The sequence below is a fragment of the Protopterus annectens genome, chromosome 6.part0, assembly GCF_019279795.1.
Source record: "Protopterus annectens isolate FY-2018-M chromosome 6.part0, PAN1.0, whole genome shotgun sequence".
Lineage (NCBI taxonomy): Eukaryota > Metazoa > Chordata > Ceratodontiformes > Protopteridae > Protopterus > Protopterus annectens.
The window spans coordinates 980,329,759-980,348,402 of record NC_056737.1 but is presented as its reverse complement, the minus strand read 5'-3'; the positions used below and the strand labels follow the sequence as shown (position 1 = coordinate 980,348,402).

The window sequence follows — 18,644 nt, the reverse complement described above, 5'->3', positions numbered from 1 at the left end:
TTACTACTACAGTTGACATCCAGGTTCTCAGCTTCAGCCTCTAGTTCTGTGGTCAAATATATCCTTATAACACTGCATCAGTGGGCCCAGTCAGTGTCCCAGGATGCCTTCTAAATAGCATGGAACATGACCTATCAGGGCCTCTGAAATTACTATTTAACTGTAGCCTACAAACAGGCTTCCTGCCTTGTGAATGGAGAAAGGCAACAGTCATCCCTCTGCACAATGGTGGGCCATCTACAGACCCTGGAAATTACAGATCCAGAAGTCTCACTAGTCTTTTATGTAAAGCCATGGAAAAAATGTTCATGGAGATGATCAGTAGTGATATAGTAAACCTCCAGACATTAGAGCCACCCCAGTCTGGTTTCTTCAAGGGCAGATCATGCCTACTCAACCTGGTGGACGTCTTTGAGAAGGCAACCAAGCAGTGGGTGAGGGAAAAATGGTTCACACTGCCTATCTTGACCTGGCCTAGGCATTTTAAACAATACCTCAGTTGGGCATTGTTGACAAACTCCAGGGGTTAGGCACAAACCCATATGTCACCCAGTGGACAGGCAACTGGCTAACAGACTGGACCCAGGAAGTTGGAATTGGGGAGTCCACCTCTACAAAGAGGCCAGTCACAAGTGGAGTCCCTCAGGGATCAGTCCTTGGGCCGCTCCTTTTTGGCATTAATTTCTCAGAAAGCAAGGCCAATGTCAGTGGTCTCTGGTTGACTAAATTTGCAGATGATTGCAAATTAAGAGCTATCATTGAATCTCATACTGACACAAATGTTCTCCAGGAGGGGCTGACACAGACGAACAACTGGTGTCAGGGCAATGAACTGAAACTAAATGCCAAGAAATGCATAATGGTATCTTTTGGGGAAGTCATTTGTCCCTGGTAACTGTCATATTGACAACACACCCCTTAGAGTTGATCTAGTAGTCAGGGACTTGGAGACACACACAGTAATCTAGCCTATGACCATTGCGTATTTGTGAGGAAATCATTCCATGTTGCCCAACTTGTAAACAAAGTAGTCCAAGGAAGTCACTGCTCCACTATTTGCCATTCATCAGACCTATCATTGAGTATAATGCCCTCTTTTGGTATTTACCTAACCAGACATATCCAACAATTGGGGCATCCACATAGGTTCCTCACTCAAAGAATACAGGGAGTAGGTAAAATGTCCTACGCAGATCGCCTCAAGGCCGTATTCCTGTATTCTGTCTTCTATAGGCTTTTGAGGGGAGATCTGTGCCTGGCATACAGGTCATTGTCAGACCCCCACTCTGACGGACCTCCTGCATAACAGCACCAGAATTACCCATTTTAAAGACTTAAACCTTGTCTGTGATATAAATAGGACCTGGTATATAGGTATGTTTCCCAGAGACTATCCCGTCTATGGAACAGGCTCCCCCACCATGTAAAGCAGAGGTCCTCCCTAACTCACTGGATGGGAAACCGGAAATTCATCCCTGCTTTGGCACCTGTGTCTATAATGGACACAGGCAGCCTGTAAATGGTCCATTTCCCAAGCCCCTGCTAACACTTATCAAGGGTATCCAAACTTGTCAGAGATTTAGGATGCATGACTGTGTTTAGCTCTTGTGGTCCTTAGCCTAGTAACCACCTATGAGCCTATGACCTCCTGTCCAGGGCCCATACTGTCAATATCTATCCTTTTGATGCTGGTTCTGGTTCAAACAGATTGGCATAGAGATGGTCTTTCTCTCCTTGAGTGCTTTTGCAGGCTATGGGCAGTGAGCCCACTTTGGAGTCGAACTCCTAGGTAGAGCAGCTCTTTTACTGTTGAGCTGGGTTGGTAACAGGTGCTCCTTGATATCAAGATTACCTTTCATAGTCTAATTCCTTGATATCGATGGTAGCTTTTCAGTCATAGTCAACACCCCCGTCTTCAAAAGACTTTTTGATTACCCCTCTCAAGAGTGACATTAGTGCCCTTCTGTTGACCCCAAGATTGTTTTATAGTGTAAGGAAATGTCATCAGTTACTGAAGAGAACACTACTCTTGCCCCGTTTGAGAGCCTAAAATTTCTATTCAACTTCACTATTGTCATTTGTCATCTGTTTTTGCACCCTTATTTTAGTATACCTTCATTAGTCAGAAATTGTACCTCAATGTCTATGCCTTAAGGAAGTATAGAATTTCATTTTGGCCTGATTCAGGTTTTCATAAAAGTATTTTTTCTCAGCTTTCATCTATTCTTACCGTCAGTGAAGCTGACTGGGGGTTGGTTGCTCACTTTTCTGTTTTTAATGTGTTCTGTAGGCTAAAAGTTGGCTTGTCCCTCTAAAAGTTCCACAGGAAGTGCTACTTTGCATACAAGAAGTAACCATCCTTTGCTGTTCTATGGGTAGCTGTCCCTTTAGAGGTTTTGCCAGGCCCTGCAGCCTGGCATAGTGTAGTTGCCCATTACTGCTTATCCGACTTCCTTTCCTGTGTGAAGTATGGCTATATTCTGTAGGTAGAGGGACTCTAGTTGTCCTACCTCTTGCCCATATTTTGACATATGCACGGGGAGGGGGTGCTAATTTACAGTTCATCTATGACCCTTCCTTGTTGTCCTGCAGGCAGTGTTCATACATGGGCTTTGTCCAAGATCTACTGCCTGACATACAGTGGATGTAAAAAGTGTACACACCCCTGTTAAAATGACAGGTTTTTGTGATATAAAAAAATGAGACCATAGTAAATAATTTCAAAATCTTTAATGTGACCTATAACCTGTACAATTCAATTGAAAAACAAATCTGTTAGGGAAAAAAAATATAAAAAATAAAAAATGTACAATAAGCTGGTTGCGTAAATGTGCAGACCCTTAAACTAATGCTTTGTTGAAGCACCTTCTCCTCTAACATGAGCAACGAGACCATAATCCTCAGTTAATATTAACTGGACCACCATTCATTCTCCTACAACCTCCCAAAATCTAAAGCTGTATAACCTCACACAGCTAATCACCTCTGCTACCCGGGCCTCCAAGCACTGTACTCCCCTGGCAGTACTCTTTACTGGATTCTAGTTTCTCACCCCTTTTATATCTCCGATAGCGGTACCCTTCCTGACTCTCTGTGATCATCTTCCCTCTTTTGTTCATCGCTTTCCTTTCTCCTTACAACTATCTCACACTTACATCTCTACCCGCTCTCTTTAACTTCAACCCTGAAACCTGCTCTAACTCTCTAAAACACATAAACTGGAGCCCTCTGAAACCCCCCTCCCTAGATAATGCTGTTGCCTACTTCAATAATACATTCATAGACCTGTTAAATAACTTTGCTCCCTCCAGAACCAAAAGAATTAAAAGCAATACTGTCCCATTGTTAACCAAAGAAACTACAACCATCATGCGTCTCTGCAACAAAGCCTGGAAACACTACCAGTAATATAAAACTCCCACCACCCTAAATGAATATAAGCTGCTTTACAACAAAGTTAAAAAAACGTATTCTACCCGACCGTAAATCCGACTTCTCCATACTTGAAAATAACCACAAGACCAGCCCTAAAAAATTCTGGAATGGTATCACCACCCTCCTCAATCCTCGCAAAAGAGACAATCCCTGCCCTAATCCGAATGCCTCCGATCTGTCCTTAGCCACCTAATTTAACTTCTCCTTTATTGATTCTATAGCCAAAGTAGCAACATCCTTCCGCAACAAAGCTTTACTTCCACCTCTTCCTATCTCTTCCTCCCCAAACACTACCACCTCCCAATCCCCTCCCTTCACTATCAAACCCATTCCTATCTCCACCATAAGAAAACTCCTTCAGAAATTGAAACCATGCTCAAATGCCCATGATGAACTTCCTTCCTACTTCCTAAAAACAGCTGCTGATATCATTGCCTTTCCCGTCTCCATTCTAATAAACTGGTCAGTCCAAGAAGGCTATGTACCCCTACCCTGGAAAAAGGCCTTTATCATTCCCCTTCATAAAGGGAGTAACAACGACATTCCCAATTTCTGGCCAATTGCCATCTTATCCTCTATCTCAAAAGTTTTAGAAAAATGTATTCACTTACAACTTTTACCCTACCTCATAGACAACCACCTGCTTACCCCCACAGAACATGGATTTAGTCCTGGCCAGAATACCACCACAGTCGCCAAAGCTCACAACTCTGGCTGCCTAGTGTCTACCCTCCTTCTGGACTTATCCACGGCCTTTGATACTATTTCTCATAATCTTCTCCTGTCCAAACTCTCTAATCTTAATCTATCCATCTCTTCTATCAACTGGTTTTCTAGTTACCTCTCCAATAGGCAACAAGCCATCAAATGGAAAAAAGCACCTCCTCCTTCCTCAATACTGCTGCAGGTGTACCCCAGGGTTCCATATTAGGTCCCCTACTGTTCAACAGTTTCATAAATGACTTCCACCAGAGTATTCCTAATGCTAAACTCATCCAATACGCAGATGACTCTACGATTATCTGCTCTGACACTTCCACCTCTGCCCTAACTCAAGATGCCTTCTCTTCTTTTGAGCGCTGGCTGTTGTATAACCACCTAGCACTCATCGCATCAAAAACTAAAATCATGATATTTATTCCTTCAAAAATACCACTATAGACAAGAATTCATTCTCCATTACTAGCCAAAACAATACCTGTGTCAAGGTAGTATCCCATGCAAAGCTTCTGAGTCCTTATTGACAAACAGTTAAAATTTGATACCCACCTACAAGCTAATATAAAGAAAACCCACCAGAAACTTGGAATGCTTTACTGCCAAAACCACTATCTCACTCCCTCTGTTTGTTCTCTCTATCACCTACGTCATTCCTTCCCTCCTATATGGTGCCCACTTCTTACTAACCTTCAATCTTCTCTAAAACTATCCTCCTCTTATAACAATGTAAGTTCACTGCTGGCTACAAATCCTCTTCCCACCACTGCAACACCCTACACAAATTGGCTACAACTGCCCAACTCTTCTATCTGTATTCAACTTACTCTTGCTCACAAACTCATCTTCAATCCCTGTCTCTGCCCCTCCTTTGCCTCCACTCTCAAAGTGCATATGCCTGTTAGCCAGAGTCCCTTAGTGTTGGCCTGTACTTCAGAGAAGTAGATGCCAAACAAAGAGTGGTCCCTGGACTGAACCCTGAGGTACTCCACTTGTCACTTGTATGGAGCTGGATTTGGAGTTGGCTACTTTTACAGTGTGGGTTCTGTCACTAAGCCAGTTGGCAACCCATCAAGTGACGTAGCAATTAATGCCCAACTTAGTAAGTTTATCTATGATTCCAGAGTCAGGAGCTGTGTCTTTAAATGCATTGATTTAATGTAGCGCTTTTTGGCGCCAATGAGGTTATTTAAATGGTAAGTTTCTTTATGTACTGTACTGATGAAGCTTGCCGTGGAGCAAGTGAAAGCGCTTAACCAGTTGTTTTTATATTATTAAATCCATTTTGCATTTTTTATCTTCGTTGAAGTAATTCATTTATCACAGTTGCAGATTTGGTGGAGACTGGCGTTCCATGACACGGAGGCTATACGCGTTTTTTTCTGTTGATTTTCGTTGGTTTTGTTGAACGCTTTTTCATTTGAATTTGGGTAGTTCACCTCATGGAGTCTGATTGGGACACTTCTCCATGCTCATCACCCTGTTCAGAACGAGGAGATATGGCTCGGGTTCAAGCTGAGCTGGCTGAATTATGGGATGAAGTGAGAAAACTGTCCCTTTTGTTGTCTAATTTTGGCGGTCAAGTTGCCGACAGCTGTAACAGTGTAGCTTTTAGGGGCAAGCACCCATCAGCACTTCCATCGGTCAATGTAAGTGCTGTTCCTATGCCCGTCCCGAATGGGGCACATAATGACAGTGTGGACAATTTCATTGAAATACCCAGTTACACACAACATTCCCCTGGAATTCCGAATGGACAGGGGACAGCTTGTGGATATGCTAAATTGATTGATTTACCAGTTACGCTACTGCCCATCAGTCAGCGGAACAGCAGTAGGTTGGGTACATCCGATTTCACGTTTGACTTTTCTTTTTGCGATCCTGACGAAGAGGCTAAGCGTACGGGCACTAAACCTAAGAGAATGCTGCCTAAAATGACCTATGCTCACACTAATAGTGGAGTTCCTATCGGAAAAGGTACTGTTACTATATCAGAGACACCTAGAGACACCTATTTCAACAGGCAAGTTGTATGCTAATATAAATAATCCATTAAAAAAATTCCTGGATAGTAACTGTGCATTTGATAACAGAATTTTGGAAAATGAGTCAGGAAGATCATCAGTACTTAAGGGTATACTTAAAGACCTTATTTTTTCTTTGGGTAAAAAATTGAATATTATTAATAATTTAAAGTTGGACAATGCTTATCTATCTAAATGTATTGAATCCAAAATAGTCCCTATGGGACTCAGGTTTTTTAAACATCCAATGGGGATTGAATTAACCAAACATATTAAATCTGAATTTAACCTATTTTTTGACCAATGTGGTATACAATTCATGCAGTCGTTAATCAAGTTTAACGATGAAAAGTTGGTTAAATGTATGCATGAAGTGGAAGAGGTTAATGAAATGATTAGAAACGATTTATTGTTCCCACAGTGGGAACACCCGTATGTTAAACAGTTCAATATGGCTGATAATATTATTAAAAAAGTGTACAATCATAAGAGCAAAAAACTTCATAGAGACACTGAGCAATATAATATGAGCAGAGCATATATTTGGGATAAGAACAAGGGCAAAAACTATCAAGTATGCCCGTACGGACACATTTGATAACATAAATTCTCATTACACATATCAAAGGGAAGAGAAACCCCATTTTTCTATGAGGACAACAGGGGGAAACAAAGAGACTGGAAATGGGGGGGGGGGATTGGAGAAAACACAATTATCAGGAAAATCGAGGACATCATCAGTACACAAGGGCTGCTTGCAAAACATTTGAACCAGATGGAAACTCGGAAATATGTGCGCCACAAGCTCAATTCTGACAGGCTGGTAGCCCCATCGAGCACGATGACATCAAAGTAAAAATAAGAAAAAAAAATAAAGAAAAAAAATCGGAAATGAAGGGGTGCTGCTCGGGAATCGTGGCACCTCATTATTTGGACCCCAAAACTCAGTAAAAACCGAGTAATTCAGGACAATTGGGAGGTATGGTATCCACCACTCCATGACTGACTGGTATGACCCCATCCTGGAGATAACTGTTGCTGCCTGAGGGATAGTGTTAGCAAGAAATGAAAGTTTGCAAGATTCAGGGGCCTTGGAATATATCTGAATCTATTTCATTGTTTTCTGTCTTAGCTATTAGTTATTGAGCCTCATCTTCCTCTAACTTCAGCATAACTTAAGTCGTCTATAAATATTTCCATTTGTGTATTATTTTTTTTCGTAATGTTTCTCAAATATTTGTACATGATCTTGGGTTATTTTTCTTGTCATAGGCTCCTTAAATTTGGCCATGTTTCCCCACTTTCTGCTGCCTAAGTCACTGTGCTAAACTGTTTGCGCTCTAGAGTTATTAAAAATAAGTTGTTTAACAGAAACCTTACTAATGTGCGTGTTATCCAAATACTGCCATTGTTTCCTTTAGCACTCTGTTGTTGCTCTTCTTGTCCCGAGTCCCCTTTCTTCTGTAGTACTTGAACCTTTGTCAGATTCCTACTCGTTCCTTCCCATATTACTGTAACATTGTTTTAAACTTCATTTTCATTTCAGCTCCCCTACGTGCTATTCTTTTTAAGTAGTTTTTATCTCCCCTAATTATATAGCATACCCATTCCTTAAATTCGTCTTCTTTTAACAGATAAGTAGAACAGCGGCAGTGTCTCAGTTGCACTTCATTACCACGCATTCTTTTTAAGTAGTTTTTATCTCCCCTAATTATATAGCATACCCATTCCTTAAATTCGTCTTCAAAAATCACTGAACCCACAGACATTGCCAACATACTGGCAGACAGGTTCAGCGCAAACCTCACCCCCCTCTCCCCCCCAAAAGGAGAGATAACTATCCCAACAGAGTGTAGCCTCCCAGACATCTCAAATGCGCAGGTGAAAGCTGCTCTCTCTAAAGCTAAAAACACAGCATCAGTGGGACCGGATGGTGTCCCCGGCTGTGTGCTACATGAACTCAATAAAGAACTAAAACCGCACATAAGGCAGCTGTTTAATCTTAGCCTTACCACAGGACATGTGCCCAAGGAGTGGCGTATGGCAACTGTGGTCCCACTCCACAAAGGCGGTGCCTCTACGGACCCTGGTAATTACCGCCCCATAAGCTTAACAAGCCTGGTCTGCAAAGCTATGGAGAGGATCATAATGGAACTCATAAACAAGGACATAGGGGACTTGCAGACCTTGGACCCAACCCAGTTTGGCTTTGTCAACGGCAGATCTTGCCTTTTGAACTTGATTGACTTCTTCAAAACAGTTACCAAGGCCATTGATGAGGGAAAGGCAGTCCATACAGCCTACCTTGACCTTGCAAAAGCTTTCGACACAATACCCCACTCGGGTATCATAGAGAAACTTACCAGCTTAAATGTAAACCCATATGTCACAAGATGGGTTGCAAACTGGCTAAAGGACAGAACCCACAGGGTTAGAGTTGCTGGAGCCATGTCAGACTCCAAGCCGGTTACAAGTGGTGCCCCACAGGGCTCAGTCCTTGGCCCCCTATTGTTCGGCATCTACTTCTCAGAAGTACAGGCAAACATAGGAGGACTATGGCTGACAAAGTTTGCGGATGACTGCAAACTGGGTGCCATAGTGGATAGTACATCGGACACAGACATCCTTCAGAGGGGTCTCACGGAAACTGATAGCTGGTGCCAGAGCCATGGCCTGAAGTTAAACGCAAAAAAATGTATAGTCATACCCTTCGGGAAAAACAAGGTAACCCCAAGCTACTATATAGATGGCAACCCACTAAGCACAGAAGAGGTTATCAGGGACCTGGGTACCCAGGTTGACAGTGGCCTCTCGTTTGACACTCACATTGCTAAAGTGGTTCGAAAGACCTTCTACATTGCCCATCTGATCATGAAGGGATTCACATCCAGATCAAGTGAGGTCATTGTTCCCCTGTACTCTTCACTTATCAGACCAATGATCGAGTACAATGCCCCATTCGGGATGTATCTCACCCGACACCTGCAGCAATTGGAGAGACCCCAAAAGTTCCTCACCAAAAGGATAAAGGGACTCCAAAACCTGTCATATACTGCCAGACTGAAGAAACTCCAACTCTATTCAGTTGCATACCGTCTGCTCAGAGGTGACCTGTGCCTGTCATACAAGGCCATGACCAACCAGGAATTAATGGACATGCTCCACCTCAAAAAATCCAAATCCACCAGAACCACTAGAGCAAGTGACTTAAACCTTAGCACGGATATAAATAGGACGTGCTGGAGGGATAGATTTATCACCCAGAGACTCCCCATGCTGTGGAATAAAATCCCGGTCCATGTGAGGCAGAGCACCTCGCTGGCTCTGTTCAAGAGAAATCTTGACCGGTGGATGGGAGATCGTAGGTTTACCCCGGGAATCATCTCTGTGCACTGCTGGACAGAGGCACAACAAACTAATGGGCACATTATTTCTAACATAAGGGGTGGCGTAAGCCACATAACTTTGGGCTAGGCTTATAAATGCCTTAGGGCAGATAGCCTAGTATAAACCTATGAACCTATGAACCTATAATAGTCAACAGTAAAAATCAAGATACAACTGTCTGGATTTGTTGTCCATAGATTTCTTAAACGCCCTCCTATAAGGCCTATTATGTGCTGGTGCATTTGCACTTTTTAGTTCAGTTGTAGGTTCCAAAATGCCTTTTAACATATTGCTTTCGTATCCCCTCACCAAAAAATCATTTTCAAGTTTATTTAGTTTCTTCAGGAAGGGTTCCATTTTTTGTGGTGATTCTAGCCAGCTTGTAGCCCTGGGACTTAACAATGTTATATTTCGTCCTGGTGGAATGCAGACTCTTATGTAGCAGGAGGTTTACTCTGGTAGGCTTTCTGTAAAGATCTGTGTCAGTTTTACCTTGGTCCAAGTCTTTGGTGAGCTGCATATCTAAAAAGACTGCCGATTTGAGACTGTGGGAAGAGGTGAAACATAGGAAGCTGGTGGATTAACTCTAATAGCTGATACACTCTTCTAATTTAGCACCGTCTCATTTCCATACAATAAAACTTGTCATCAATAAAGCGCAGATACACAGTGATATATTGCATGTGTTCTCTCTTCTAAACATAATCCTTCTCCCTTTTGCCTAGGGCTATGTTGCCTAAGCTAGGACCATAGCTGGCCCCATAGCTATGCCACTCTTTTGTTTACAGTACTTTACATTAAACGTAAAGAAATTGTAGCTAAGCACCGTATCTAAAAGTTTACGTGTTCTTTCATCTTGTGCTGGTGTGCCATTGTTTTTCCTGTAAGAATCAACCACTGTTTCAATACAGTAAATTATTGTTAAGATCATCACCCTACTTGGGTATTGTTATTAGTGACACCTTAAATGAGCTCCATATATATAATATTTGTTCTTTTTACGTTATTCAAAACTATATATGTCTTAGTGTTGTAAGGTATTGACATGTTTTATGACGATTTCCTTTCTCTTCCTTCAAAGTCAACCTTGCAGAGTGAGAGTACTCCAGCTGAAGAGGAGGAAGAACTTTCCACAGAGTCTCATGTTATAGCTGGGCAGATCATTCATGCCACAGAGGAGCAACAACAGGCGGAACAAAGCAAGGATGTGTCACAAGAGTCAGAGATCGTAGCAGGTGATGCCAGCAAGGAGCCAGATTATGTGCCTGGTGCTGCTGCAGGAGAAAAGGACATCTCTGAAGGAAAAAATGGTAATGTTTCTGTTACAGAATTGGAGAATACCCATGTATGAAATTAAGAAAGGAAGAACTTTAAAAATGTCATTTTTGTAAAGAAATATAGAAAACTTTAAACTTGTATCCTACCCCAAATGTGTCCATAATTGTATATAGCTGGTTTTATGGCAGTTTGTCAGCAGGTGTAATGGGCAGCACAGTCGTCTGCCATCTGGAAAAAGCAAATGTTAGTCTACAGTGAAATTCTTCACTATACATTTCATTCCACCTTACACTGTCTTCAGATTACCTCTCTTCAGTAAACTTCCATTCTCAATGTCTGCCACCAGTTTTCACAATCAGTCCCTCTCTTTATGGCATTCACTACCTCCCCAACACACACACACACACACACACACACACACACACACACACACACACACACACACACACACACACACGTTATACGTTCCTCCTTTTCATTTCTTGTCCTTTTCTTTGGTTGTGAAACCAGGCTTAGTGCTTCAGCAGTCTGATAACCACCTATGAGCCTCTCACACCTTGATATTATTGGCATATGCATTACTAAAAGGTAATATTGCTTCACATACTGTTTTCTTTATGCTGCTGATAGTGATGTCTTGTGATTCTCTAAGGTTGTTAAATTTACTGCTGTTAGTAATTATCAAGTATTTGTGTGATATTGGCCTTCTTAAATGGCTACATACTGATCAACAGCTTAATTTCAGCTCTCCCAATGTGAAAGCAGAGACTGAGAAGAAATAGCCAATAATACTGTAATTTTGGCTAAAACTCAGTTACTGGCTTGTAAGTACACAGTGTCTGTATGCCAGAAAAACTTAGATTTAGAGAACCTGAAAGAAAATCAATCGGAAAAGGAGTAGAGAAAACCCAGGCTGGGAAGAGTCCGGCAGGTGTTCAATAAAAAGCAGTTCAGGCTTCAACTTTGGTACCAGAGATGGCTTCCAGTAATTCACAGAAAAAAAATAAACCAGAATGTACTTGGAGGTGATTAAAATAAATGAAATATTGAAGGAATATATTGCCTTCAATAACAAAAGGCTGGAAAAATAGAAGAAGCTATTTTAAATGAAGAAAAGGCCGGCTGAATTTGAAGCATCTCAAGAATAGCTGATTCAAAAAAAATGGTAGCATTAGAAGACAGAGCGAGCAGAGAGAACCTCAGATTTTCTACCATACCAAATAAATAGGAAGGAACAAACTGCATTAATTTTATGAAAGGGCAAATAAGCAACTAGACTGGGATTCCACAGTAGACTTCCTTATTTGAAAGGGTGCAATGCGTGTTTTGCTCCAAACTTACTCATATGAAAATAGCCAAAACTTGCATTATTAAAGATGCAATCATGCTAGCAGAAAGCATTAATCCTGACAAAACTATGACAGAAGGCAAAAGTATTTGTGGAAAATTAATCACTGCACACTAGTCAGAAGAGAAGCAAATTTATCCCAGTGATCAAGGGAATATTGAGATGCAGATGTGAGATTCAAGCTGCTGTATCCAGCTATCTTCAGAATATTTTTTTTCCTGGTGGATCAAACCATTTTTGATGCAAAACAGGCTAAGGAGGGAAAAAGTTTATCCATCAAAAACTGAGCCTTCAGGGGGGACTCTGCTACTCATTCTGACAGTAAAGCTCATACAGAAATGTTGCCAGTGAAACTTTTTTTCAGTGTTCTAAAGGAAAATACTTGAGACAGAAAAAAAGGACAGAAATTGATTAGAAGAACCAAGAGTACCCTGGACTTGAACCACAGTCTAGTATTGGGAGATAAATTAGTGAATAAATGAGAGACAATAAAGCATGGGTCACATTTATGAAATATGGCTTTGCAAAAAAGTGGGTGAGAAAGGCAAAATACCTGCTGACTTTCTTAAACTTGTGGGTGGACTGTAAAGCATACATCCCATTTTATCATTAATATTTAGAAGGACACTAAAAGGGAAAAAACTGTAGTAAAACAATTTTTTTTCTTGTTAGTATTTGCATAAAACATTTCATTTCATAAACTGCATATTTTTTATAGTATAAGGCAGTTTTATATAGTGTGGATTGACTGATGTTCTTCGTGTTTCACTGTTGCAGTCATTACATTTGGGTAATCCTGCTGGCAGGTTGCCCTCAGTCGGCCTGAATTCCAAAGTCTTGGTTCCTGCATCGGCTGCTGTCGCCCCTTCCCTGATGTCGGGTCGTCAGGGGTATAAAAGAAGCAGCCAACGCCATTTTCATCAGTCTTTCTTGCCGCGCAGTGCCCGAAGCAGAAGCAGTTCGCAAGTGCCGGTCAGCCGACTACTGAGATTTTCGTGTTCGAGTTTCAGACCCGAAGTCTTCAATAAAGCTAAGTACCCCATTGGGGAAACTTTTTTTCTTGCTCCAGACCGATGTCAGAAAAAGTTAATAATTGTATTTCTTGAGGGAAGCAAATACATCATAAGGACTTTCATTCTTACAGTATTCTTTGCCTAGGCCCTGATCACAACATTTTTGGTTGTCGGTTTTGTGCTAGATTTAACCAACGCACTATTAAGCATCGGTATGATTTTCATTTAAACTATTTTGGACGCCGGTTTAATTATCCAGAAATGTCATTGGATAGCCATTCGACTACCGGAGTTCACAAAAAAACACAAAGAAAAGGAGAGAGATAAACAACCGAGGTCCAAAACCGACGACGAAGCTTCTCCTAAGCTAGTCGCCAGTTCTCAGTGAGGCACTTTTGCAGCCCCTGACGCCCACTACTTTAGAGTCGCAAGCCGCTACCGACTCCCACGCCTCGGACACTATTCCCTCAGATGGGTCCGGAGCCGCTGAGCAGGCACCGGCTTATGAGGGTGTATTCAGACCTAAACATATTTACATTAAACCAACTTCAGCTTCAAAGGCAAAGACTAAAGCACCTTCTAAAGCAACGAAACAAACTCAAGAGCCACGTGGACAGGCCTCTATGCCCAAAAAACAGATGCTCAAAATGGCCGAAGACTTGATTACCTTGACCAGGGGTTCCCATCCCCCTCCTGATAAGAGGGCTAGGCAAGAGACTGACTATGAATCTTCAGATCAGGTTTCCATTTCTTCTGATTCCTCTTCTGATCAGGAATATTCTCTTCCCCTATGAGGATTCTGATGCTGAAGAATCTATACCTTCACCTTCTCCTCCAGGGGACTATTCTTTTGGGGAAATGTTGCATACCATGAGGGAGCATTTCCACTGGGAGAGCCAAGATTTTTCAGAATCTAAAAAGAGGCTCAGGGATTTCCTTTTACTACCTCAACACAGGCCTCTAGCCATTCCACCTGTGTTAGCCATTGTAGATGACGTGTTTTTGGAGTCTAGTCTGACCCCTGACTCCTTACCTCCAGCTCCTGTTAAGCCTGACAAATATTACAGGGTTCCTGACTCTCATAAATTCCTTTTTAAAAACCCTGCTGCAGACCCAGAAACTATTTCACAGGGTCCCAAAGGAGTTAAGGCTTCCGCTGCAAATGTGCAGAAAACAAGGAAATGCAGGATTTATTGCATGTAGCTGAACAAGTTGGAAAGCATACTTTGCAATGTGATTTTGATTCTTTGGAGACCTCCTGCAGGGCGCAGTTACGGGTTCTGTAATTAGGAGGCATGTTTGGTTAAAGGAACAAAATCTGCCTGATCATGTCAAAGTTAAATTATTAGATGCACCTTTACTGCATGATACTTTGTTTGGTGTTAAGGCAGAAGAGGTGTTAAAGAAAATGGAGGACAAAACTAAATCTATGCAAACTGTCAAAGATTTTTTTTTACAAGTACAGCCACCTAGGTTTAGTAGACACTGGCCTACAAAGAATTGGTCTTTTCCTGTGTCAGACAGACCTCAAAGGGGCAGATCCAGACACCCTAGAAGCAGATACCAGGTGCAAGGTTCATACAGGTCAAAACAATGGGGTGCTTCTACCTCCAAAGTTGGAGAAGACAAATCACAGCCATACAGGAAACAGTCCCAATGACTTCCCCCTGCCTGCACCAAGCACTTACCTCCTGGCAGCACCCTTAGGGGGAAAATTAGCACTTTTTTTCTCAAAATTGGCACATTATAACCCAGGACAAGTGGGTTCTAAATATAGTGTCACAAGGCTACAAGTTCCATTTCCATACCCTGCCAAAGGCAAACGGCTGGCCAGATCTGACAAAAAATCAATGGGTAGAGACACAAAAACAAGTCTCATCCCTCATGGACATGAGGGCCATTCAGCAAGTACCAGAGCAAGAGCAGGGACAAGGATTTTACTCAAGACTGTTCTTGGTACCCAGAAAGGACAAGGCCTGGAGACCAATACTGGACCTATCTATTCTAAACACTTTCCTGGATATACCAAAATTCAAGATGTTGACCTTACAGCAGCTTCTGCCCATGCTGGGCAGCAAGGCTTGGCTCGTGACTTTAGACCTAAAAGAGGCATACCTGCATGTCCCAATCAGACAATCATGCAGAAGATACCTCAGATTCAAGGCTAGCTCAATGCATTACCAATTCTCTGCACTGCCCTTTGGCTTATCTACTGCACCCAGGGTCTTTACAAAGTGCCTGGCACCAGTAATTGCATTCTGCAGACAAAGAGGAATACAAATATATCCTTACTTGGACGACTGTCTAATTCAAGCAGAGAACAAGGACATTCTTCCACAGCATCTGGCGTTTGTGAAAAGACTTCTAACATGCCTAGGTTACACAGTCAATGAAAATAAATCAAAACTAGTACCCACTCAAAAGACAATATTCCTGGGTGCAAGCTTAAATACAACTGCCCAGATGGCTTATCTCACGCCAGACAAACAAAGGCAACTGACTACCTATTTCAAAATGTTGGCAACAAAGGTCCAGTTATCTGCAAGAAAAATTCTGCAGGCTTTGGGCTTCATGGCATCCTGCATCCTACTAATTCCATATGCAAGACTGCATATGAGGAAACTTCAATGGTACCTAAAAAGTATTTGGACTCAACATTGCCACAGCCTGGAAACAATGATTACTCTCATTCCCTGCCTGCAACAGGAGTTTCGATGGTGGGCAAAGGCTTGTCACCAGAACAAGGGACAGCCATTCACATTACCCCCCAGCCAGGAAGACACTAACAATGGATGCATCAGATTATGCCTGGGGGGCCCACATGGCAGGAAGATGCATTCAGGGCACATGGTCCTCAAACCAAATGCATCTGCATATCAATCAAAAAGAGATGCTAGCTGTTCAAAATGCCCTGACAGCCTTCAAGGACCTACTTCATCCGGGACAACTGCTGATAAAGACAGACAACACCACGGTCATGTGGTATATAAACAAGCAGGGGGGCGCAGATTCTTACCCCCTTTGCAGACTAACCATGACTTTGTGGGACACAGCATTGACTTACCAAGTACATCTGCAGGCACAATTCCTGCCAGGAAAGAAAAACACTCTGGCAGATGAACTAAGCAGAAACCTCATGGATCCCCATGAGTGGCAGTTGGATCCACAAGTCTTCAGCATGATAACAAGGAAATGGGGATGCCCGGACATAGACCTATACATAGATCAATTTGTCTCCCTTCACAACCACCAACTAAAAAGATTCTGCACAAGGACTTATCACAGACAAGCATTGAAAGTGGACGCCCTATCTTTCAGTTGGAAAAACCTATCGGTATATGCCTTTCCTCCACTGCCTCTCCTCCCCAAGGTACTCCTAAAGGTCAGACAGGAGAAACCAAAGGTGATACTGATTGCCCCAGACTGGCCCCACCAGTACTGGTATCCAATCCTAATGAACTTGTCTCAATGCCCAGCTTGCACCTTACCTCAAATACCTCATCTACTGTCCCAGCAAAACAGTCATATCCTGCACAGCCAACTCAGTACTTTAAACCTGGCAGCATGGCGGATAATGTAGTCATACAAACCACACCTCTCAGTAAAGCTGTGATGGATGTCATTTTGGAAGCCAGAAGGCCTTGTACTAGAAAATCTTATGCTGGGAAATGGAAGAGATTCTGTGCTTGGAACCAGGCACAAGGAACTGATACAGCTGTACCAAATATTCCTCAGATTTTGCAATACTTAACTGAGATGCTAGACAAAGGCCTATCTTTTTCATCAATTAAAATTCATGCCTCTGCCATTTCGGCTCATTACAATACAGAGCCACCAATCTTCTCTCATCCTTTATTACAGCAGTACCTCAGAGGAGCCAAAAATGTAAGGCCTCCAAGGAGATCACCAACACCTGCATGGGACCTCAACTATGTCTTGGAAAAATTCACCCTGCCTCCTGTTGAGCCAGCTACTACTACTGATATAAAGTTTTTATCTTGGAAAACAGTTCTGCTCCTAGCAATAACTTCTGCAAGACGAGTTTCAGAGCTACAGGCACTCATGGCTGTGGAACCTTTTATCATTTTTTATCCAGACAGGGTCTCACGGATGACAAACCCAACATTTATGCCTAAGGTGGTGTCCAGTGTGGCTCTTAACCAAACTATTCACCCGCCAACTTTTTATCCAAATCCACAGAACAAGGGGGAGAGAATTCTGCATTCTTTGGACGTACACAGACAGCTTAGATTCTACTTGGACAGAACCAAGGTTTTCAGGAAGACAGAGCAATTACTAGTGGCATATGCTGCAGGATCACAAGGAAAGGCTATCTCAAAGCAGACTATTTCAAAGTGGATAGGCCACTGCATTAATTTCTGCTATTTACACCATGGCAAGCCAGTGCCCAAGGACATTAGGCCACATTCCACCAGAGCTGCAGCCACTTCAGCAGCCTTTCTCAGGGGAGTATCAACCAACAACATTCTAGAGGCTGCTACTTGGAGTTCAGTGCACACCTTTGCAATGCACTATCATCTGCCACTCTACTCTAAATCCAGGGCAGGCTTTGCCACTGCAGTTCTGCAGGGCCTCATAGCCGCTCCTAATGCTGTTTAACTCCGGCCTCCCAACCATAGCTTTGGGACTCTACCCAAATGTAATGACTGCAACAGTGAAACATAGTACAGTTGTGTACATTTACCATAAATGTAGATGTTTGAGTGTATTCACTGTTGCAGTCCAGGTTACCCACCCGCCATCCCCCTTTTTTCTGCTGGAACTTTTCTTTCCTTCTCTGATTTATACAACCTATGTGGTGTATTTGCTTGTAGATGAAGGTAAAGATTATATTGGTGCATGTATTTTTATTTATATATATATATATATATATATATATATATATATATATATATACATATACATATACATATATATATATATATATATATATATATATATATATATATATATATATATATATATAGCTACCCTTTTAGGGGGCACCTGACATCTGGGGCAAGAAAAACTGAAGAAAATGGCGTTGGCTGCTTTTTTTATACACCTGACGACCTGACGTCAGGGAATGGGCGACAGCAGCCGACGCAGGACCCAAGACTTTGGAATGCAGGCCAACTGAGGGCAACCTGCCAGCAGGATTACCCAAATGTAATGACTGCAACAGTGAATACACTCTAATGTCTACATTTATGGTAAGTGTACACAACTGTACTTTTTGTGATAAAGAAATCTAGACATTACATTACGCCAAGAAAGGCTGGACAGAAGTAAGATGAAGTTTAATATGCTGTGATTTGTTTGCGCTGCAGGGGTGGGGCTGAGTGTAAATTGTATTTATTGTACTGTATGTAGAATTAAGATAACTTTTCTTATTTTTACAAGGGTGATTGTCTATATTAATGTCTTTGGCTTAAACTATAA

The 18,644-nt window shown here is 42.1% G+C and overlaps 1 protein-coding gene across 1 annotated transcript in view; it reads left to right on the top strand.

Moving 5' to 3' along the window:
• SEL1L (SEL1L adaptor subunit of ERAD E3 ubiquitin ligase) overlaps positions 1-18,644 on the top strand; it is a 579,007-nt gene that overhangs the window by 44,975 nt on the left and 515,388 nt on the right. The window contains exon 3 of the mRNA XM_044074620.1: positions 10,645-10,873. Coding sequence (XP_043930555.1) covers positions 10,645-10,873 — 229 coding nt within the window. The remainder of the gene's footprint in view (positions 1-10,644; positions 10,874-18,644) is intronic.